Source organism: Micromys minutus, assembly GCF_963924665.1.
Source record: "Micromys minutus genome assembly, chromosome: 32".
Taxonomy (NCBI): Eukaryota; Metazoa; Chordata; class Mammalia; order Rodentia; family Muridae; genus Micromys; species Micromys minutus.
The window spans coordinates 16,366,182-16,390,316 of record NC_137967.1 but is presented as its reverse complement, the minus strand read 5'-3'; the positions used below and the strand labels follow the sequence as shown (position 1 = coordinate 16,390,316).

The window sequence follows — 24,135 nt, the reverse complement described above, 5'->3', positions numbered from 1 at the left end:
ATTTTTGAGGACCAGAGACCAACCAGGAAGAGCTGTTTCTTCCCAGATGGTCTTCTTCAAATTGGGAATCAAGATCCAGGGGTTTCTTATCCTGGCAAAAAGAAAAGGGCAGCCTACTTCAAGGGATGCTTTAGAGATGATTAGTGGAATGGGAATGGGTGGACAATTAATTATATCAAGTAATACTGGACCCTTGGATTCAGTTCCAAACCTCAATTTCATTTTAGCTTATTGAAACCCAACAATGCCCCCTCTCCAACCTCTATGACGAAGCTTCCTCCCTTGTGAATTAGAACATTTAGGGAAGAGCATTTATAATTTACACAATGTCTCATGCTTTGTGTCTTGGCTTAAGGCTGATGCCATCTACACCACGATTTATCCACTTTGCTGTGTCTCTGGGCCTTCCTTAAAAAGGGGGGCGTTGTGCATGTATATGTGCATTCTGCATGTGTTTATCTGTATCTATGCAGGTATGCACACCCAGACATACGTGTGTGTGAAGGTATGAACACCCAAACACGCACGTGTGTATGCAAGCTTGCACACCCCAGTAGGCATGTATAGAGGCCAGAGGTCAATGTGAGGGATCCCCCTCTGCTCCCTTTCTGCCTTGTCTGTCTTGGAGATTCGGATGTTTGTCTCTCAGTCTGCTCAACTGGCTGAGCAGCCAGCCCCTGGGATCTTCCTGCCATGGATCAGTCCGGTGACACTGAGCTAACACACTTGCAACCATGTCCCGCTCCTACATGGCTGGAAGCTGAACTCGGGTCTTCCTGCTTCCACGGCAAGTATTCTACCCACACTGCTCCTGTCCTGTTCTCCCACTTCCTACCCTTTGGCTGTCTCAGCCCGGTGGGAAGCAGGATATAGAAGTATGAACAGTTGAAGGTTTCAGCGGCTGGCCTTTGTTCCTCTTCACTGCCTGCCCATCCTCTGGGCCAAGCTGTGTCAAACTGTGGCATCAGAACGCCTGGGGTGTCACCAAGCTCAGGGAAACTCTCCCCGTGGCCTTCGAGCTATAATTTACATGCCTGTGTTTTAAGTTGTTAAAATGACAATGTCTCCCTCAAATGCCTATGAGGAAACTGCTGTTGTCAGGACACTGAAGCCAGAGCACTGAAAAGAATCTATCCAAGTGCTGGGCGCTTGAGCTTGGACTTCTCCTAAGCTCACCTCGACGACAGTTGTCTCCATTTGGCTAAGGACTCCATTCTTCCATTTCCTATCCTCTGGCCACTTCTAGCCTGGCGGGATACGGAGCTATAGACCGTTTAAGGTTTCAGCGGCTGTTCCTGTTCCTTCTTCACGACTTGCCATTCCTCTGGGCCAAGCTGTGTCAAACTATGGAATCGGACACCCTGGGAGAGGCGCTCTCTCCGTGAGCATGCAAACCTCAGTTTCCGTGCCTGTAAAAGGGGTGGTCGTGAGCCAACTGCACAGAGTCCACACCGTCAGAGGCGCCAGGTGTCTGACCTCAGGAGCATTTCTAACTCTCTCCAACACCTTTTCCTCCCCAGCTCGGCTGGTCCCAACGGAGGCTTCCTGCCAAGGCGTTCAGTGTGCATCTGGGCAGCGATGCCAGATGGTGAGTGGGAAGGCCAGGTGTGTGGCCGAGTCCACAGCTGTCTGCCGCGCCCAGGGTGATCCCCACTATACCACCTTCGATGGCCGTCGCTATGATATGATGGGCACCTGTACGTACATCATGACTGAGCTGCGTGGCGCCAAGGACTCCCTGCTGGCCTTTAGAGTAGAATCCAAGAATGAACACCGGGGCTCCAACAAAGTCTCCTACGCGCGCATGGTCACCGTGCATGCCTACAAACACACCGTGTCCTTGATCTATGGGAAAATAGGCTTTGTGAAGGTGAGTTCCTCAAAGCTGTGAGTTTTAAGATTTTGAAGTACCAGTTTAACAAAGGAGCTATGCCCTTGGTGTTAGACCCCCAAACCATCCCTTTTCAAGGTGGAGGACTTGGCTCCACCATAATCCAAATAAGACAATCAAAGGGATGGGTGGTGGTCAGCCTCAGAAGATTTACTGGACGTGGCTGCTTTGGGAAGAAAGAGTAACCTTGAATCTCTCTTGAAGGCAAGGACAAGAATTTTGTGTGCTTCTAGGAGCAGGAACCAAAGCCGGTGCTGGAGCTATGCCCAGCAGAGGGCACTGTTAGCCATGCTTAGGGTGTGGTTTGAAAGAATGCCATTTCAGCTCTGGTTCTAGAAGGGCTCTGGAGAAGATGACATTACTGTCATTTCTTGAAGTGATTACTTTGACCCAAATGTGTGACCCGACCACAGTAGTTTTATCTGGGGGTGATCTCAACATGGTAACCTGTCCTGAGAGGTTTGCTGTTGTTTATGAGTAGTTTCGCCCCCTCCTGTTATATAGACTTTATTGGTCTGTTGAAGCAGAGAGAGTGTCCCGAGCAGAGAAAGGCAAGTTAGAGGCGCAGCAGGGTCAAAGAAGAGGGCTTAGAGAGATGGCTTAGCGGTTGCTGATCTTCAAAATGAATGGAGTCCAATGCCCAGCACCTATTCATTGTCAGGTAGGTCATGGATACCTGTATGTCCAGTTCTGGGGGCTCTTATGCCCTCTTCTGACCTCTGTGGTCACACCCACCCATTAGCAACTTACATCTTGAATTTAGAGACTCTTTACTGTCACCCTGAGAGTACTACACAGTGACCAGTCAGGTGACCAAGCTTTTGGAACTGTGGTTTGAATTTCCTTGAGAGCCTCTGGTTACACAGAACACTGCTGTTTTGAGAGGGGGAGATCGTGCTCTTTCTTTAGAAGAACCCCCCAACAGGCTCCATCTGGAATCCCGTCATCCCTTTCTGCAGGATCAGAAAGATGGTGGCTTTCAGGGTAGGCAAGGATTCATCCTCTTTCTAGGTGCGCTCCACCGCCGTGTTACTTTTACTTGAATTTCCTGCCTCTCTGGGTAAACTCACTTAAGCACTGGGTTCACGAAGTAAGTTACCGTGTAGGCGGTGAAACTGCACGTTCAGGAAACTGACTCAAGTGGTCAGCCCTTCCCAGGGATGCCAGACAGGCCATATTCAACTGGCGTCATGGGTCCCTCCGTGTGTATTCTTTGGTTGGTGGTTTACTCCCTGGAAGCTTTGGGGAGTCTGGTTGGTTGATATTGTTGTTTTTCCTATGAGGTTGAAAACCCCTTCAGCTCCTACAGTCCTTGCCCTAACTTCCCCATTGGGGTTCCCGCACTTAGTCCAGTGTTGGGCTGTGTATATCCACATCTGTGTTGGTCCGGCTCTGGCAGAGTATCTCAGGGGACAGCTGTACCAGGCTCCGGTCTGTAAGCACTTCTTGGCATCAGCAACAGTGTCTGGGTTTGGTGTCTGCAGATGGGATGGATCCCTAGGTGGGGCAGTCTCTGGATGGCCTTTCCTTCAGCAGCCCTCTGCTACACTCAGTTGAAAACACTAAGAAAACAGGGCGCCTCGGTGGGCTCTGAAGGAAGAGACCATTTCAGAGTCGCCCACACATTAAGTAGGAGTTCTCTCCTGATGCTCCAACAGCTTCCCGGAAGGGGGAGAGGAGGCAGCCCGGATCCATCAAAAGGAGTAGGGATGCTCTTTGGGAACTGTTAGAGTTACACGGTCCTTTCCTTTCAAGGTCTTTGTTGTGAACTAGGAGGGGGTTATCTCTGATGTGTGTGATCTTTATACCCTCGATTTGCTCCCACCTATTAGAAAAATAGTCTTACTTATATAAAAGTGGATAAGAGCATATACTGCTTTTCCAGAGGACCCAATTTCAGTTCCCATTGCCCATAGAAGGTGACTCACAACTGTCTGTGACTCCAGTTCCAGGGGATTCAATGCCTCCAAGTACTGTGGACACCTTCCCTGTTGTCTCTCTGTCTCTCTTTCTCTCTCTAATACACACACATTATTTATATGTGTATGATTTATATAATATATACACATATATGCATGTAATAAATATATGTACCCTTATACACATATATACATGTGTACATACATATATGTATATGTATACTTATGGTAGATATCTAAGTCCACATTCCTGACTTTTGAAAAAACAATTCCAACCGCAAGACGGTATAAAATTCAATGGCCCATTGAAGAGTCGGGTGTCTTTCGCATATGACGCACACTTAAGCCATATTTATACTGCAGTACTGTGCCCCTCCCAGGACTTTGATATTTTGAATTTTAATCGCATGGCGTTTTAAATGCGTGTTGCAACTAGTGAAGAGATTTTAAGCCTATTCCATACAGGTCCAGCCATGGACTTGACTCCTTCCCAACTGGGGTTCGAGAGGCACCCCCAGCAGTTCTGTATATTAAAACGGCCAGCAGAATATCAGTCACATTCCAATTGACACGGAGAGGAAGAAGCCTCCAAGGTGATAAAGATGTCCTCACCATCAGGAAGAAACAGGGTAGTGGAAATCCAGACCCCCTCAGTCTGAAGGAACTTCTGGGCCAATCAGGACTTTAGTTTAAGAATCAGAACTCCTCCACACATAAGCTGATCAGATGTCAAATGCAAATAAATCAAGACCCCAAAGCCACTGCAGGACTAGACACCTCTGCATGATAAAGGATTTTAGGGTTGGCAGCAGCATTTGGTTTTGTGCCTCAGAGGCTAGAATCTTCAGAAATCATTCCTGGTATCCTAGGAGATCCAAAAGTAGGAGTTGGGATGGGGAGAATGAACTGGGGTTACTGGCAAGCTGGTGTTGCCATTTGAGGCCTAACCTACTCACTGTGCCCAACATTGTCCGTGCTGATTGTCCTAGCGAGCCCTAATTGTCACCTTGACACATCTTAAAGTCATCTGCGAGAAACCTCAACTGAAGAACTGTCTAGACCAGGTTGTCCTGTGGCCCTGTCCGTGAAGGATTGTGCTGGCTATTGAATGATGTAGGAGGGGCCCAGTCCACTGTGGGTAGCACCGTCCCTACGCACAGAAGCCTGGTCCTTATAAGAGAGCTAAAGAGTGAGCCAGTAGCCAGCCAGCATCAGTATTCTGCCTCATGCTTTCTGATCCAAGCCTAGCTTCCCTCACTGATGAATTGTGATTTCCTCTCCCAGAGTTGCTTCTGATAAGTGAACTGTGTCACAGCAACACAGTGATGGTGGCTTAAAGAGGCTGGCAGCCCTCTGCCAGATTTGTCACCGTTTGGGTGCTTGCATGTCTTGACTGGTTCTGCCCACAGCCTCCTGGCTCTCACTTGCTCCTGTCATGAGCACGAGTCCTGCTGTTTCACTGGCTCCCTGCACCTGTCCCTTACTGCCACCAGAACTGCCAGGTTCCTTCCTCACACTAGCTTCACGCTTGTAATGAGCCTGCCATTCGACCAGCCACTGTTGGAGGCACTACAGATAAAACCATGAGGTGGCGTCCCAGTGATTCTGACAGGTGGAACCTGTGGGAAACTTGCACATTGTGGGAGAAGGTTAGAAGCTGTGGGAACTGGGAAGCAGAGGAGGAGGAGGAGAGGCAACAGGAAGGGGCTACTGAAAGGGTGATCAGGGACAGCCTCTCTGAGCCGGTGACACCTCAGCAGACATTGTTGGGGGGAGGCCTTCACGCACCATCTCGGGGAAGCACACTCTTAGGCCATTGGAGGTGCCAGAGCAAGCATCCCTAGGCTCAGCTGGTGGTGAAGGAAGGAAGGCATCCCGTGTGGCTAGAGCAGAGCACTTGAGTGGAGGAGATGAGGGCTGAGGGAGAGATCACCCAGGAGTCTGACCACTGTCGCCTCTCTGCAGATCGACTATCAGTACTCAGGTCTGCCTGTCTCCCTGAGTGAGGGCCGCCTACGGGTGTACCAGAGTGGGACACGAGGTGTGATAGAACTGGACTTCGGGCTGGTGGTCACCTATGACTGGGAATGCCTGCTGAGCGTAAGCCTGCCCAAGCGCTTCCAAGACCAGGTATCCGGGCTGTGTGGCAACTATAATGGGGACCCTGCTGATGACTTCCTCATGCCTGATGGAAAGCAAACCTCTGATCTCCAAAGCTTCATCAAGAGCTGGAAGGTGAAAGACAAAGACCTCTTATGTAATGATGGCTGCTTTGGCAACTGTCCCTCCTGTATCCCAAGCCAGGCCGAGATCTATAAGAAAGACCCTTTCTGCGGAATGCTGACTCTGCCCTCGGGCCCGTTCGCTGACTGCCATAAACTTCTGGACCCAAAGCCTTTCCTGGAAGAATGTGTGTATGACATGTGTGTGACAGGAGGGGAGCGTCTCACCCTGTGCCATGGCCTCAAGGCCTACGCTCAAGCCTGTGTGGACCTGGGTGTCTCTGTCCGGGAATGGAGATCACGAACCAACTGCCGTGAGTTCAAGCCAGGGTGGGGAGTCTGGGTGACGGGTGGGGAACCCATTGCGTCTGCTTGGTACCAGGGCACTAATTATGTTTCAGCCCAGTGATGGGCAACGACAGGAACACTGTGATGGCCAAGACACTCCACTCAGCCCCTGCCACAGAAACACACACAGTAGTGAACGGGATAGACTGCAGTGATTGAGCTTGCCACAAGAGGGCGCTCAAGCATATCTGGAAATTATTGGGGGGGATACGGGATAAGACTAGGAGAATTCAGGGGGGGATAAAGGATGCTAGAGAGGAACCAGGCAGATTTTCCTAGAATACAGATTTTCAATCTGAAATCCATAGGAAGGTCTGAAATAGCCAGAAAGCGGGGGGGGGGGAGGGGAACGGGTGTGGGATCCTGACCCAGGGAATCACAGAGGTTTGTCAGGAAAGGTAGTCTGCCAAGTTGCAAGATCAAAGTCAGTGACTGTTCTTTGGACCTTAAGACTCCATGACTCCCAGTGCCCCCTTCATGAAACCAAAGGTGACTAGCCAGGCGTCCATCCACTAACGCAGTCAATAAACTTGCTGCGTGGCCACAAGAGCCTATCTCTGTTCCGGCCATGTGGAGGACAAAGCCAACTGTGACTTGTCTGCACCCCGTAGACAGCTCAGAGAAACGCTGGAGAAATCCAAGTGCTTCAGGCCAGGATTTCAGAGGGGCGAGGAGTCCAGAGGGAGACAAAGACGCTGTTTGGACTGGCCGGCATCGCTATTATGTCCCATTGTCCTGTAAGCCTTCCTCTTCCATGTCACCAGACTCCAAAGGAGAAGCCAGTGAGTTCACTGGCCCCTGTGCTCCATGCTGAAGATTCGATGTGACCGAGTCAAGCTGTGTTCTCACTCTGGCAGAGCCTATATCTTGGGTGGGAAGGGACAAAGAGGTAGCATATCAGCTAGAAAATACCTTCCAAGAGCAGGACCCTGCAATAGGATCTGGAAGCTCAGGGAAGACATAGGAAAGGAATGACAGTAGATCCCGGAGCCCGTCCAGGCCATGGGGACAGCTAAGACATCACAGCACTGACCATGGAGCACCCCCCTGTACGGTTCTACGGTTCAGTCCGTGTACCAATGAAATCCTGCCGACTCCCGGCAAGACTGAGGTACAGACGCAGAGTCATTTGCTCGTAAAGCGTTGGCAAGGAAGGAGCCGGTATTTTGAATCTAGGCCGTCCGGACTCCCAGAGCCTTCGTCTTTACCTGCAAAGACTGTTTGAGGAATTATGTGACGATGGTAGGAGGGAACAGTTCCTGCAAAGGCCTGAGGGGGGGCTATCATGGGACCAGGCTCCTGTCGATCCACTGAGGCTGAGACGGTGTGTGCCAGTAGGAAAGAGAGAGATGGGGACAGTGAGACTGTGGAGAGCATAGGGAAGCCCCTGGACCTCGGGAGGACTCTGTGTTCCCCTGAGTGAGATGGGGCCACAGGAGGTCGAGGTATCTGGTCTGTGCCTGCATTCACAGTTCCTCTGGGGCTGTGAGGAGGACATATGGTACCCAGTACCCGGGAGCAGGGAACCGGGAAGGAGGCTTCTGTGGTTCCTGGGCCGTGGAGACAGATTCTGCATGGGTTTGGAAGGTGGAAGTCCTGGGGCTTGCCCAACGCCTGGTTGGTTGTCCAGGGGAGGGATGGAGGGGCACTGGGGCCTTAGCATCAGGAAAATAGGAGTGCTGTTAACTGAGGGGTGTGACGGTGGATGAAGCATTGTCTCGGGGAGCCCCAAACCTGGCATGACCCACCCTTTCTCCCCAACCCTCCAGTCATGACCTGTCCAGCCAACAGCAACTATGAACTCTGCAGCCCTGCCTGCCCGGCGTCCTGCAACTCAGAAACCTTACCGACCAACTGCTCTTCGCGCCCTTGCGTGGAGGGCTGCGTGTGCCTTCCAGGCTTCGTGGCCGTTCGTGGCCTTTGTATGCCCGTCTCATCCTGTGGGTGCATCTTCCAGGACCGTCTGCTGGCCCCGGGTCAGGAAGTGTACGCCGACGAAAAATGCCGCCGGCGCTGCACCTGTGATGAAACCACTCAGATGGTGACCTGCAGGGACACATCAGGATGTCTGCCTCACGAGCACTGTGGGGTACAGAACGGCTCCTTCGGTTGCAGCCCGGAATACTTCCGCATCTGCCGGGCATCCGGAGACCCACACTACATGACTTTGGATGAGCGGGTCTACAACTTCATGGGCACCTGCACGTACTTGTTTACTGCCTCCTGCGGCCAGCACCCGTCCCTCCCCGACTTCAAAGTGCTTATAGAAAATGAACGCCGCGGGAGTCAAAGCGTCAGCTTTGTGCACTCTGTGAGGCTGGAGGCCTTCGGAGTCAAGTTGGAGGTGCGCCGGGAACACCCAGGCAAAGTGCTGGTGAGTGCTGCAGGGCGTGAAACGGGAGAACACAAACCCATTGAGAGAAATGGCTGCGATGGGACGGGAGTAGAGTCGGATTCAGTCAACCATCTTGTGTAAGGTCCAGGCCCTGCTACTTTTTCTTGGTTTTGGGACAGTCTCCCAGACTGTCTGACCTCGGTCAGAGGTCATAATCAAATAGATCTCCGCCAGGAGCCACCAGTCTCTGGGCGGTTCTGCAGAAGTGATGAATCCGTATCTTCAGGATCTCAACAAGAGGTCTTGGCGCTCGGTAAATATTGGCCGTTCCTAGTTGTGTTCTTATGAAAGTTTACAATCATAGACTTGTGTCTAAAGAATGGTCCAGGATGGTAACAGGTGATGTGAAACGTCCGGTACAAAGTGAGCCTTTGTCCTTTGTGCTGTTGGGGGTGGGGAGGAGTGTGGAGATGCTGGTTCAGCCTCTCAGACGGAGCAAATGTCTGTCCGCCCAGATACAACACTGCCCATGGTGAGTTCTGGTCACAAAAACTCGAACAAAGCAAAAGCCAAGCTGACAGGCTGCCTCTTCTCAGTGCCCTCCTTCTCCCCGGGATGGGCCCCACGTCATCACTTCCCTTCAGACTTGCTCACCAGCTTGTCTGCAGTGCCATCCAGAACTTGGCTCAGCTGCCCTGAGGGTCAAACTATTCTCACTCATTAGTACTGAAAACCCAGGGCTGAAGCAGACAGCTAGACAAAGGTCAAAGGACAACCCCTCACACACACACACACACACACTCATATACATACACACATTCACACACACTCACACACACGTATACACACATACACACACATTCACACACAATACACTCACATACATACACACATTCACACACACTCACACACACATATACACACATACACACACATTCACATACACTCACATATACATACATATACACACATTCACACACACACACATACATACACACACAGATACACACACATACATACACCCTCTCACACACACATATACATGCACACACACTGACTAAAAATCTATTTGTTCTGCTTCAAGTCTTCCCTAATAGGTTTTGCAAATCCATCCTAAGTCCCATCCTGTGATCAAAGGCAGCTCCTCTGACATTCTTGAGTCTTTCTGCAGCTGTAGTCTACAGACAGCCCTCTCCCCCCCCCCAAAAAAAGTGAAAGCCAGGCCAGTACAAAAACCAATCCCAGCACTCAGAAGGCGGAGACAGACAGATCTCGAAATTCCAGTCTCTGTTCTTGGGGTCATTACAGTGGTTCCCACATCTACCTACACACTGAGTTCCAGGCGGATCCAAGATAGATAGATAGAAAGATAGATAGATAGAAAGATAGATAGATAGAAAGATAGATAGATAGATAGATAGATAGATAGATAGATAGATAGATAGATTGTACTTAATATTTTTGTGGTGGTGTATGCCTTTAATCCCAGCATTTTGGGAGGCAGAGACAGGAGGATTTCTATGAGGCCAGCCTGGTCTACATAGTGAGTTCCAAGATAACCAAATGCTACAGCCGGACATTGTCTAAAAACTAATAAAAATGTAAAAATCTGTGGGTGCGTGTGCATGTGTGTGTAGAGATGAACGGTTAGATGCTCACTCATAATTATAATAGAGAACTTTGGGTAATGGCTTGTGCCACAGGAGGGGGGTGGGGACAAGCTCAAAGTGGGAAGCAGAGCATTCTGTGTGCCAGGTTCTGAGTCCCCCCAGTGTTTGGTGCGGAAAGGCTCTAGATAAAGAGAGGGCATGATTACTGATAGGTATTAATGTTCTACCATCTCTCACTTTACCTAAGACTTGAATATTAATTCATAATATGTACTAAAACGAGTAAGTGCAAAGGTCTTTAGACCAGACTAAATGGAGCGATTTAGAGGGGAACTCGTTTTGGGGAGATCAGAGGTAGGTACCTTGACCTGTTTCTCCTCCTGCATCTCTCTCCAGATGAACGGCATCCTTCACTTCCTGCCCTTCCAAGCCCTCGATGGGAAACTCGTAGTGTTCCGCCAAGGCAAGTACGCCGTCCTACGCACAAACTTCAGCCTGACTGTCAGCTATAACTGGGACACCCATGTGACTGCCAAGGTGCCCAGCACCTATTTTAAGGGTGTGTGTGGGCTCTGTGGGAACTTCAACGGGGACCCACGTGATGACTTGGGTGTGCAGATTAAAGGAGAAGCCCTCGACCCTCGAGACTTTGGGAGGAAGTGGCTGGTATCGTCCCAACCCGGCTGCAGGACAGACGAGCAACTTAGTTGTCCTAACATCAACAACGTAATAGCGGAGATTAAAACAAAGAAATGCTCCGTGCTGGGTAACATCACCGGTCAGTTCAAGCACTGTTGGAGAGTGCCGGCCTTCAACAGCGCTCTCATAGAGTGTATCTATGATTGCTGCCGCATGCCGGGCCAGACTAAGCCGATCTGTGACTCAATGGCCACATACACCTCTATATGCCAGACTTCTGGAGCCACTGTGTACCCGTGGAGGACCGAGAAACTCTGCCGTGAGTACCAAGAGTGTCGGCCTTGAGCCAGGAAGGGGGGATGGGGGGCGTGGGGGGAGGGGTCTAATGCTTGCTTGTTAGCCTTGTTTGATCCTAATGCTGCCTGGTGAGGAAGGGCCTGTGCTTACACAATGTAGCTGAGACCACGGGAAGCTGCCTTATATTCACAATGAGGCGGCTGTGACCGAGGTCTTCCATCTTTTCTCATTTCGTTCACTTTCACTGAATCCACCAGCTCTATGCCTAGAGCCCGGAATAGCATGACCTGCCTGATGAAGTTGATTGATTCGTGCTTAGGAAGGGAAACAAGAAATGGTTTGATTTGGTTGCTTTTTTTTAAGGCTTGTTTTTATGTTACGTGTGTGAGTGTTTTTTGCCGGCGTCTATATTGTGCACCAATGGGCATGAAGTGCCCGAGGAGGTTAGAAAAGAATATCAGCTCCCCTTGGACTGAACAGATATAGGTGCTGTGAACCGGACCTGGGTCCTCCTCCGTGCCTGTAACAGCGGAGCCATCTCTCAAGCCCTGTGTTTGATTGTAGGGATGTTCGTACACTGTAACACTACATGCTTTTACTAAAATGAAGTATAAGTCACTATCTTTAACTACTAAATATTTATTAATGCTCAAAAATCACTAAACATATATTTTATTAGTACTATAAAATAAAGAAGTTAATGCTACATTCGCTGATATTCTGCATAGTTTCTACATTACAGACACATATAAGCTTATTTAAAATGTGTAACACATATTAGCATTTATATCCAGTGTTAGCAGTGTCTTTAAAAATATTACAGATTAACCCAAACCATAGCTGCATCAGAACTGAATCTTATTACTGGGGCTCAGAAACTATAATGAAAAGATATTCCCTCGACTCTACTAAACACAGTGGTCTCTTAAAATGATGTATGTGTGTGTGTATGTTTGTGTGTGTGTATGTTTGTGTGTATGTGTTTGTACTTGTGTGTGTGTGTGTGTGTGTGCTTGTGTATACTGAGGAACAACTGTGTCCACCCAAGAGTAAAAGTCTTTGATCTTGTCAACCCCTCTCTCTACAGCAATGAACTGCCCACCTCACAGCCACTATGAAATATGTCAGCGAGGCTGTCCACTGACCTGTGGTGACCAGCCAGTGCCTGGAGGCTGTGGCTCAGATTGCTATGAGAGCTGTGTTTGTGACGAGGGCTATGTCCTTAGTGGTGAGACCTGTATACCCCTGGCATCCTGCGGGTGCATATACCAGGGTATTTACCATGCGCCAGGAGATGACTTCTATCCTGGCCCTGAATGTAACTCTCTCTGCCACTGTAACAAGGGTGGCCTGGTGTCCTGTCAACCCTCGTACTGCAACCCACAGGAAGTCTGTAAAGTGTTTGATGGAGTCCTGAGATGTGTGGGTGTGGGCTCTGCCACCTGCCATATATCAGGGGCTGTACATTACACTACCTTTGACGGCCGCCACTTTGACTTCATGGGCACCTGTGTGCACGTACTGGCTCAGACCTGCTGGATCCGGCCTGGCCTGAAGCCATTCGCAGTCCTGCAGGAGAATGTAGTGTTGGGCAACAGTCAGGTCATTGTGACCAAGATGATCACCATCGAAGTGGCCAACTACACCCTGCAGCTGGAGCAGAATCACTGGAGGGTCAAGGTGAGAGTGGGGCCCTAGAGGAGACATGGACCTCGGGGGTTCATTTGTGAGTGGGGCATGTCCAGGAGAGGGGCGGGGATTAGAAACCCAAAATAATATGTGGGAAAGTATGACCACAACAAGAAGAGATAAGGATAGAAAGCCTAGAATAATGAGGCCTTGGGGACCTGGAGCCTTTCCCTTGTTGCTTTGTGTCTTCTTTGCTTTGTTCTACCCTTAACCGACCCTTTCCTCATCTTCCTATGTGTTCGTCTTCTTCCCACCATACCTGGTCCCTGCCTACTGCACAGGATGATTCATGAGAAGACAGGAACAAGCATCTACTCACCCCTAGATGGGCATCAATAACTGGCCAGAATAACCATACTACTCAAGTTTAACTTAGTGAACCAATGAGTTTATTGGGCTTCTTAAAGGAATATAAACTCATGGATCATAAACAACTCAAAGGAAACTGGGAAAACAAAAGTCCACCCCAGCACAGATGATGATTGAGCAAAACTGAAACCCTGGAGCTTTCTGAACCACCTTCAGCTAGCTCTGCAAGTAGGAGAGTCTCCAACCAGTCCCCATTGCTTATATAATGAGGAGGGAGGGATCTTGAGTATCTGCTAAGTTTTAGGAACTTCCTGAGACATGTGAGTTGCTTACTTCCTTAGTCTTACAGAGCTTCCTTTTAGAACTTCTGATTCTTAATGAACCTCCCTCAAGGATAAAATATATTCATGGGAAATTGCTACCTAACACCACCCAAGCCAACTAACTCCTTAGCACTCAATATAGTCACAATATAGAAAAGTTCAGAGGTGGGAAAGGTCTGAGGACAGAGAACAATCTGTAACCCCCACCATCCCTTAACAGTCATAGCAACACCAGTAAATCAGCTTCTCTTCTTGCATGCTGTCCCCAGGCCCACAGGCTGCTAAGCACCTGGCACTCTTACCATCAGCTTACCCTTGCGGTGGTAACTGGAGATGGTGCCATGGTTGGATTCATATTTTTGGAAGACAAAGTCCCATCACTGTGTTAAAATTCTTTAGCGAAGACAAGGTATTTGCTGCCAAGAGATAGCACGCTGCTGGGTCCCGCACCACATCCTATTGCTTTTCTGAGCAGGAAGATTGAGTCTCACAGGAGACTGGCATTTGAGATACACTGGGAATACCCCTCCCCGCCCCACCCCCGCTGACATGCAGCACACAGCCATTGTGCTGGGAGCAGTAGGTACAAAAGCTGTCCCACGGGCTGGACATGGGTGGCAGGTGCAGCATCTTCCCTAACAAGCCCCAAGCTCCGAGGTTAGCCACTGACAAATGGCTCCAGATGTGTGGGAACAGTCTCTGTTCCTGTCACCAAACCCCAGCTTCCCTGTGGTTGTCCCTCGCTGCAGAGGCAGAAACTGAGCCCAGAGGGTTAAGTGACTTACCCTATTCACTGCCAGCCTGGGAGGAGTGACTGTTGATGTCTTTTGGACACTCTAGACACGCCTAGAGCAAGCCTTTCCCTGCCTCCTCCCAGTGTCTTCACACCTATGAAAAGCCAGTGGGCTGGGTGTGTGTGATGAGGAAGGGCAGGGATGTAGTGAGGTCAGGGGTGTGCCAGGCAGAGCCCTCGGTGATCCTTGGTGAGGAATGGAGCCTCGCTCTGCATCCAGCCACACTTAGAGCAGCAACTCTGAATGCCCCAGGCTGTCCAGCTTGACTTGTAAACACAGCCCCAGCCAGCCGGTGGTGTGTCTGCTTCCCAAGCCTTGGCAGGTATCACATAGGTGCCTTAAATGAAGCTCTGAAATCAAGCTCCCCACCCCCATACCTACCAGATAGACAGGAAGCAGAAACACAGGTGGGTCTCCTGCCCAAGGGCACAGAAAGGTCTTCCCTTGATGCTCTTTCTATGATCTCTGTCCTACCCCAGTGCCTCACAGGACACTTGCCATTTTATTTAGGGCTCATTTGGATCCATGCTGTTTTCATGGCAAGATTATAATTTTTAATTACACCAACAAAGACCCTTTTTCCAAATACGTTCACATTTCAAGGTCCTGGCTTATAGAAGACACTGATATTATACATTTTTTTTTACAAATATGGAAATGGGGGGAACAGAAAGATGGGGCTACTCGGGATTTCAGTGTCAGACAGGAGCATCTAAAACAGACTAGGGACACTTAGGCATAGACTACATCAGAGTGTGCTCTCGAACTTGGCGTTCCTTGACTCCCAGGTGAACGGTGTAAACATGAAGATGCCCGTGTTGCTGGACAGTGTCCAGGCCTTCCAGCACGGCACTGATGTGGTAATCAAGACCGACTTTGGCCTGCTCGTGTCCTACGATCTCAAATACGGCGTGCGTGTCACTGTCCCCCGCAACTACTATAAACACATGTGTGGCCTGTGTGGGGACTACAACAATGACCCCAAGAATGACTTCCAGAAGTCCGATGGCTCACAGGCAGCCAGTCCCAGTGAGATGGGGAAGTCCTGGGAAAAAGCTGTGCCGGGGGCTTCCTGCACACCCCAGCCTGCCTGCAAACAGAAAAACGATTGCACCCCGAAGTGCTCCCCGACTCTGGAAAAGAAGTATCGTGAGGAGAAGTTCTGCGGGCTGCTCACCAGCCCCACAGGTCCGCTGGCTGACTGCCACAAGCTGTTGGACCCCCAGGGTCCCTTGCAAGACTGTGTCTTTGACCTCTGCATGGGTAACGGGAACCTGAGCATTCTCTGCAACAGCATCCACGCCTACGTGAGCGCCTGCCAGGCAGCTGGGGGCACTGTCAAGCCATGGAGGAACCAAACTTCCTGTCGTGAGTGATGGGATGCTGAGGAGTAGGGAGAGGGGAAGCTTGGGAAACAGGAGTAGAACCCCAACACACACCCTGCCGTCCTAATGGGCATTCCCCTGTCGCAGCAATGGAGTGCCCCCCTCACAGCCACTATGAGATCTGCGCAGACACCTGCTCCCTAGACTGCTCGACAATTACCACGGCTCTGAAGTGCCTAAAGACGTGTTCGGAGGGCTGCCAATGTGACATTGACTTCCTTCAGAGTACCACAACCTGTGTGCCCATGCAGAAATGTGGCTGCCATTACAACGGAGTCTACTATGAGGTAGGAACCCAGCCTTCTTGACGGAACCCGGGACTTCTTACTGAACCCGACTCTCTCTGCTTGTCAGCGCTATAGCCTTCCCTCCATTCCACCTTCCGAATGCCTCTGCCCACATCTGTCCCCTCCCCTCGTCCTGTTCTTCATTTTCCTCCCTCTGCTCTACCTATAGGAGTAGAAAAGACCTTTCAGATTGTCACCATGGGTATTGATGTTTTAAACTCTTCTGGAACATTCCGAGCAAACAGAGCCTGCTGTTTCTCTTCTGGCTCTTTACAGCCTCCTGCCCCCGCTCCTGACCCCAGTTCTTCATCCTTCATCCTTCCGCCATCCCCTCTATCCGCACCCCTATTGCTCTTTCCCACCGCTCAGCCCCACTGGCCACTCTCCGCTTTTGTGGTCCAGGCTGCCACGACCTCTGCTGGCCTCTTCTTCAGCTGTCACTGAAAAGCGAGCAGGAAAGACCACCCAGAAGCAGCCTTTCCTTGGGCCTACTTGTAACTCCACGGAAGGGGGCGCAGAGCTCTGTTTCCCAGCTGACTCAGTAGGTGAGCTGAACAGCAAGCTTACAGAGCAGGGGCGCTTCAACCTCACAGGGCCGAGGTATTTAGACCAATCACAGTCTTGCCTCTTCAACACCAGTCAACAACAATCACTGCCGCGCCACCAGGGGGCGCGCTTCACCTCCAGCCTAGAAATGCTTGCAGGATCCTCGAGCGTTCCTGGAGATCTGTAAAAAGGAAAAGGCAAGTGAAAACCAAAAGTCTTCTCCACACGTTCATGGAGTGCTCAGAACCACAGGTGCTACCGTGAGCTTAATCTGGCTGCTTCATTTGAGTGCCAGCCCTTTGGCTCATGGAAGCCACAGCAATGAGAGAGTTAGGAGGTTTGCCTTAACGTGTGTGTGTGTGTGTGTGTGTGTGTGTGTGTGTGTGTGTGTGTGTGTGTGTGTGTAAAACTCTGCCTTGTTTATAGAAGACTCAGAGGGCAGTAACCTCCGTGTGATTCTCCTTCCATAAACACTAGTAAGGAAAGCAAATGTGTAGGTGGCAATGCTCATGGACCTGTCTGACTTCACTATGAAGTTGTGTGTGATGTCAAAAGACTAGTGAAGTGTCTCACCATATTCCTGCTCATCACTTAGCTCTCACGATAATGGTCTTTTCTAGCTTCATCTTTGCCCCTCTGCTAAGCAGCCTGGATTATTGAAGCGCTGTCTCTTCTTGCTGTCGCCTGTGCTCCGTGCATTGTATGAAGACTGTTGTACTTTCCCGAGTTTTTTCCCCCAAGACAGGGTTTCTCTGTGTAGCCCTAGCTGTCCTGGAACTCTTTAGACCAGCTGGATTCCAACTCAGAGATCTGCCTGCCTCTGTCTCTCGAGTGCTGGGACCAAGGGAGTACACCACCACCACTGCCTGACTCGTATTTTGTTAGTTCTGTCCTATTATTAAGTGTCTACTGTTGGCCAATGAGAAAAGCGACACATAAAGAAACTAAGTTGTGTTGTTTAGAGTTTGGAAAGAGCCTGCACCAGAGCCTTTGCCATGATCCTTCCTTCCTTCCTTTCTTCCTTTCTTCTCTCCTTTCTTCCTTTCCTCCTTTCTTTTCTCCTTCCTTTCTTCCTTCCTTCCTTTCTTCCTTCCTTCCTTCTTTTCTTCCTTCCTTCCTCCTTTTCTTCCTTCCTTTCTTCTTTTCTTTTCTCCTTCCTTCATTTTTCTTTCTTCCTTTCTTCTTTCCTTCCTTCCTTCCCTTCTTCTCTCTTTCCTTTCTTCCTTCCTTCCTTCCTTCCTCCTTTTCTTCCTTCCTTCCTTTCTTCCTTTCTTTTCTCCTTCCTTCATTCTTTCTTTCTTCCTTTCTTCTTTCCTTCCTTTTTTCCTTCCTTCTTTTCTTCCTTTTTTTTTTCCTTCCTTCCTTCCTTCCTTTCTTCTTTTCTTTCACTGTTTCCTTTTTGATGGTCTTGGTATGTGGCCCTCAGTGACTCACTCTGTAGTCCAGACTGACCTCAAACTTTCAACAATCCTCTTACCTCAGCCGCCCTAGTGACAGGCCTGGCATGTTTTGTTTGCGTTGAGTATTTATCTCTGCTTCTCCCAAACTGCATATTTTAGAATGAATGATGAATGAATAAAGTGGATGGATGATGGATGGGTGATGGATGGATGATGGATGGATGAGTTGAGCCTCAAAGCCACGCTGTACCTCAGTGTCACCTCAGTGTCACTGTCAATGGATCCCACTGCTGAGGGTTACTTTGTATACTCTGGAACACTGGAGATTGGCTCCCGCCTCCGGTTACTGACCCATGCTCTCTGTCCCACAGCCAGAGGAGTCAGTTCTCATTGAAAACTGCCAGCAGCACTGTGTGTGTCGTTCAGGAAAAGGCATGATGTGCAAGAATTACAGCTGCAAGCCAGGACAGTTGTGCGAGCCCTCAGGAGGCGTCCTGACCTGTGTCACCAAAGGTGCTGGGCAGTGTGGCTGGGCTGGTGTGGAGGGGACACGGGACACAGTCTGGGAGCTGAGCGATGAGAGGTTCAGAGGGTTGTGGATTGAGATGTCAGACCTTAGACTGGGATTCCAGGAGACAAGGGCAGAGGTCACCCAATCTGCGTGTCAAGAGGCTTTATGGGATGCCAGGCTGTGGGAGTCCCTGGGGCAAGATTTTGATGGTGGGTGCCAAAGGCTCTTGGAATACTGCAGGATTGGGCAATCTTTTTCTCTCAGATGTAGTGGCAATTACCTAAATTTACAGCCCACATGGCCTGGAGCACAACTTCTCATTGAAGCACAGGTTTATTTAAAATTGCAAGACTTAGAAGACTCTCTGACTTCTTGCCCACTGGCTCATTGAATTGCACATGGGGCTTCAGAAACCAGCATCAGGGTCCAGGGGTCACTGGGAAATCAGAGCTATGAGTTTTTAAGGTTGTTGTTTCCAGGATAGAAGCAGAGACAAAATCAAAGACTACGGTACCTTTAACAGAGGATCGTGATTTTAGAGATACGGGTCTCAGAAGAGGCACCCCACATTCAAAATTGGGGACATAGTCATTACCTCAAACCAGTTTCTCAGGAAGGCAACCCTTTTCTACAATAAATTAAAGAGAGAGAGAGAGAGAGAACTCCAGAGCCAAGGTCTGGGCTGGGATTCTCAGGAATGATGAGTAGGGGGGCTGGAGAGATGGCTCAGCAGTTAAGAGCACTGACTGCTCTTCCAGAGGTCCTGAGTTCAAATCCCAGGAACCACAAGGTGGCTCACAGCCATCTGTAATGGAATCCGATGTCCTCTTCTGGTGTGTCTGACAGCTACAGTGTACTCACATTCATAAAATAAATAAACCTAAAAAAAAAAAAAAAAAGGAAAAGAAATGGTGAATAGGATTTCAGAGTCACTGAGGGAAAGTCTACATTGACCTGGTCATAGCAGGAGAGAGTTTAATATGGCAAGTGATTTACATATTTGAGGGTGTGGCTCAGTCCTTGCTTAGCATGTGCAGTATCCTGGAGTCCATCATTGGCACTGGAACTGGGGAAAGGAGCTACCAGCACGGCTATAGGGTAAGGAGAAGCACAAGCAACTTATTCATTGATGGCAGGGATAGGGAAATGACCTAAGGCAGCAGGGATAGGGAAGTAACATACCCTAAGGCTGTCTCAGACCTCACTGGGAAAGGCACCCTTGCAACCACCTCTGCGTGTCAGAGAATCCAGCAGGTTAAGGCTTGCAGGAGTGAAACCCCCACTGAGGTGCTGAGGAAACTCAGCTGGAAGCAGCCACCTAGGGCATCTAAGTGACTAGCTAGAGAGCTAGTGTCCCACCGGCCTCAGGCCTCACAGAGCAGCCAGAAGAGCAGAGCAGGTTGTAAGGACAGGGCGCCCCTGCCTCCCCAGCGCCCTCTGCTGACAAAGCTTCCAGGCTGATTTCAAACAGGAAACAAGACAGGAGCTAGTTTAAAGACTGGATGACTAGACACAGAATGTATATGTGTGCCTTATAACATGAGGGGGGAATAAAAGCTCTCCAACATAATCTTCAGTAATGAGACTCCTAAGACAGGACACAATACCACCTGCTAATGGAGCAGGCTGTAAAATGTGGACTGGGGGGTCTGAGTCAAAGTGTGAGATGTTGGGCCCCAGACACAGAAATCTCACCAGGATCTCCCAGGACTGAGGTCTTGAACATAGTCTGATCCCCCTGGAGCTGGAGTTACGGATGGCTGTGAGCCTCCATGTGGATGCTGTGAACCAAATCCTCTACAAGAGCAACATATGCTCTTAACTGTTGAACCATCTCTCTGACTCTTCCTACAGCAACCCTAGGACTTAAGTGTCAACTCTGTTGCCTGGGAGCTGGTCTCCCTCGTAGCAACATTCAGAGCCAATGTACCTGGTACATGGTAGGGGTAGATTCTGGGAATGGCCATGCTTGTTGTGGGCAGCTACTCAAGAAGGTGTCTCCTCTTTCCATAGACCCATGCCAAGGGGTTACCTGTCGGGCCCAGGAAACATGCAAAGAGAAAAATGGCAAGGGCGTATGCATGGCCAATTATCAGTCCAAGTGCTGGGTGTGGGGAGACCCTCACTACCACTCCTTTGATGGCCTGGACACTAACTTCCACGGGACCTGCAGTTATCTCCTGGCAGGGACTGGCTGCCCTGGCACCAAGGCTGAGGGGTTGACCCCCTTCAGTGTCATCACCAAGCATGAGAGCCAAAGCAACCCTTCTGTGTCCAATGTGAAGAAGGTCACTGTGACTGTCTATAACACCACCGTCACTGTCCAGAAGAAGAAGATTGGCAGAGTCCAGGTATGATCAGCACACAGTCACCCAAGCACCCAAAGAGGACCAGAGTTGGGAAAGACCTTGACCAATCAAGAGATCTAAACGGATTCCAATCCCAGCCTTGTTCCCTGGAGCCTGAGTTAGTTAGTTACAAGGAGGAAACCCATGGGAAGAAAAGGGAGGGAACCAAGATGACACGCTGGGCCCATGACCCCTGGTGGACTCCCTCTCTCCCCAGGTGAATGGAGTTCTGATGGCCTTGCCTGTCTACTTGGCTGATGGGAAGATTTCGGTGGTTCATGGAGGCACAAAGGCTGTGCTGGAGACTAACTTTGGTCTTCAGGTCACCTACGACTGGAAATGGAAGGTGCAGGTCACACTGACAAGCAGCTACTACAGTGCAGTGTGCGGGCTCTGTGGAAACATGGACAAAAAACCCCAAAATGACCAAGTCTTCCCTAACGGCACAGTGGCACCCTCGATACCTACCTGGGGGGGCAGCTGGCAAGTTCCAGGGTGGGATCCTCTCTGCTGGAATGAATGTGAGGAGTCCTGTCCCATGTGCCCAGAGGACCGAGTGGAGGAGTATGAGGGTCCTGGCTACTGTGGACCTCTGGCTCCTGAAACACTGGGCCCGTTCACTAGCTGTCATCCATATGTGCCTCCTGAAAGCTTCTTCAAGGGCTGTGTGCTGGACCTGTGCCTGGGTGGGCAAGCCAAAGACATCCTATGCCAGGCACTGGCTGCCTATGCTGCTGCCTGTCAAGCTGCTGGCATCAAAATCCAGGACTGGAGGACCCAGGCTGGTTGTGGTGAGTGGCAGGGAGCAGGACAAGGCCTGGGTATGAGACACCAACTCTGCTGGGCTGGGCTGGCTTCACACCCACCCTTTGGGGTCTTTCCGCTGGTTTCTGTTCATCCCTGTCTCCTGGTTGTGTGTCTGTCATCCAGCTCATCATCCCTCTGTCTGCCCCTCACTCCATCAGCTCTGCTTTGTCACTGTGTCCCTCTCTGACTGTGTCACTGGGTCCGCAAGTCTCTCTGTCCCCTTCTATCTCTGTTGGTGTCTCTTCCCACCCTGTCCCCCAGAGGCCAGTCCAACATCTTTGTTTCTCTCCCTCCTTCATCTGCCCACAGAGATCTCCTGCCCTGACAACAGCCACTATGAGCTCTGTGGCCCACCCTGCCCAGCCACCTGCCCACCTCCTGCACGACACACAACCCCATCTGCATGTGACGGGCCCTGTGTGGAGGGATGCCAGTGTGACCAGGGCTTCATCCTGAGTGCTGATCGGTGTGTCCCCCTGGATGGCGGTTGTGGCTGCTGGGTCAATGGCACATACCATGAAGCAGGCACTGAGTTTTGGACCGATACCACCTGCTCTAAGAGGTGTCACTGTGGACCTGGAGGTGACTCCTTGATCTGCAAGTCGGCCAGCTGTGGGCTGGGGGAGGAGTGTGCCTTGTTGCCCTCTGGAGAGATCGGCTGCCAACCTACAAGCATAGCTGAATGTCAAATACTGGGTGATCCCCATTACATCACCCTAGATGGGCACCAGTTTGACTTCCAAGGCACCTGTGAGTACCTGCTGAGCGCACCCTGCCATGCGCCACCCAAAGGGACTGAATACTTCAATGTCACCGTGGCTAATGAACACAGGTGCAGCCAGGCTGTCAGCTACACCCGAAGTGTCACTCTGAATATCTATGGCCTCAGCTTGACCCTCAGTGCCCATTGGCCCAGGCAGCTACAGGTGAGTGGGCTGTGGGCCACACAGAAGCCGTTCCAGCCTCTTGTGTTCAGGGCATCGTTCCCAGTTTGGTGGAGGCATGAGGCTGGTTCAGCTTATAGCCTATGGGACCCGGAAGGCTGGAAGCACTGGCTTCCCCAGGCTCAGCCTTCAGTATTCCTCTGCACGGTGGATATTGGAAAGTATCTACTTTATGGTAGCAGAAAGAACCAATGTACTAACCTCTTTGCTATTATTGTAGCAAGAAACCATGTCTAATACAACTGACTCTGAAGGATGTAGGTAAGGTTGAAACGCAAACAGACAAGATTTAACTGGTTCCCCTTTCCCACCTCCGCAGGTGGATGGAGAGATGGTGATGCTACCTTTCCAGCTGCAATCACTACTACTTGTACACCTAAGTGGCACAGGCTTGATAGTACACACCTCCTGGGGGCTCTCCCTGGCTTTTGACGGAGACAGTTTCGTGCGCCTGCGCGTGCCTGCAGCCTATGCGGGCGCCCTCTGTGGCCTGTGCGGGAACTACAACAAGAATCCCAACGATGACCTGACAGCAGTGGGCGGGAAACCTGAGGGCTGGAAAGTGGGCGGAGCTCCAGGCTGTGACCAGTGCCAGCTTAAGCCTTGCCCACAACCCTGCACACCTGAGCAACGGAAACGTTTTGGTGGCCCCGACGCCTGCGGCATAATCATAGACCCGAAAGGCCCACTAGCACCCTGCCACAGCCGTGTGCCACCCACGCAGTACTTCGAGGCTTGCTTGCTGAATACCTGTCAGGTTCAGGGACATCCAGGAGGCCTCTGTCCTGCCATAGCCACCTATGTGGTAGCTTGTCAGGATGCCAAGGCCCAAGTAGGACGATGGAGGAAGCCAGACTTCTGTCGTGAGTACTGACCCATATAGCTCCACGCAGACAGGGCCATCCCCCACCTCCTGACAGAGACACACCCTGAAAAACATCGGTGGGTAGGGAAGTACTCAGAGCCAAAGCCAGAAACCCTGGGTGCAGGCCACTCTGGGAGTTCGTTTTTCTAATGGACTTGGATATGCCCCAGTGACAGTTACTCTGCAAGTATGGAGTTTAGGGTTTTACTGCTGAGAATAGACACCATGACTAAGGCAAGTTTTATAAATAACAACATTTAATTGAGGCTGGCTTACAGGTTCAGAGGTGCAGTCCATTATCATCAAGACAAGAGCATGGCAGCATCCAGGCAGGCATGGTGCAGGAAGAGCTGAGAGTTCTACATCTTCATCCAAAGGAAGCCAGCAGCAGACTAAGCAACCTCAGGCAGCTAGGAGGAGTGTCTCCAAGCCCACCCCCAGAGTGACACACTTCCTCCAACAAGGCCACACCTCCTAATAGTGCCACTCTCTGGGCCAAGCATATGCAAAGCATCACACTGGAATAGAGTTAGCCACACAGAAGTGGCCAGATAGCCCAGTGGTGTCTGGGGAGACCCTACATTGCCTGCCACATGCAGGTCCCACATCAGACATGCTGAGCTGGAACCTGTCCCCAGCAGATCCAAGCAGACTGGGGCAGAAGGT

At 50.5% G+C, this 24,135-nt stretch overlaps 1 protein-coding gene across 1 annotated transcript in view; it reads left to right on the top strand.

The window, feature by feature from the left end:
* FCGBP (Fc gamma binding protein) overlaps window positions 1–24,135 on the top strand; it is a gene marked incomplete at its 5' end in the record, with an annotated part of 84,498 nt that overhangs the window by 51,936 nt on the left and 8,427 nt on the right. Inside the window, 12 exon segments of the mRNA XM_080908678.1 lie at window positions 1,521–1,870; window positions 5,776–6,346; window positions 8,150–8,754; window positions 10,722–11,283; window positions 12,349–12,941; window positions 15,165–15,744; window positions 15,849–16,048; window positions 18,366–18,507; window positions 20,519–20,856; window positions 21,071–21,644; window positions 21,970–22,586; window positions 22,924–23,467. Of these exon segments, the coding sequence (XP_080764804.1) occupies window positions 1,521–1,870; window positions 5,776–6,346; window positions 8,150–8,754; window positions 10,722–11,283; window positions 12,349–12,941; window positions 15,165–15,744; window positions 15,849–16,048; window positions 18,366–18,507; window positions 20,519–20,856; window positions 21,071–21,644; window positions 21,970–22,586; window positions 22,924–23,467 (5,676 nt within the window).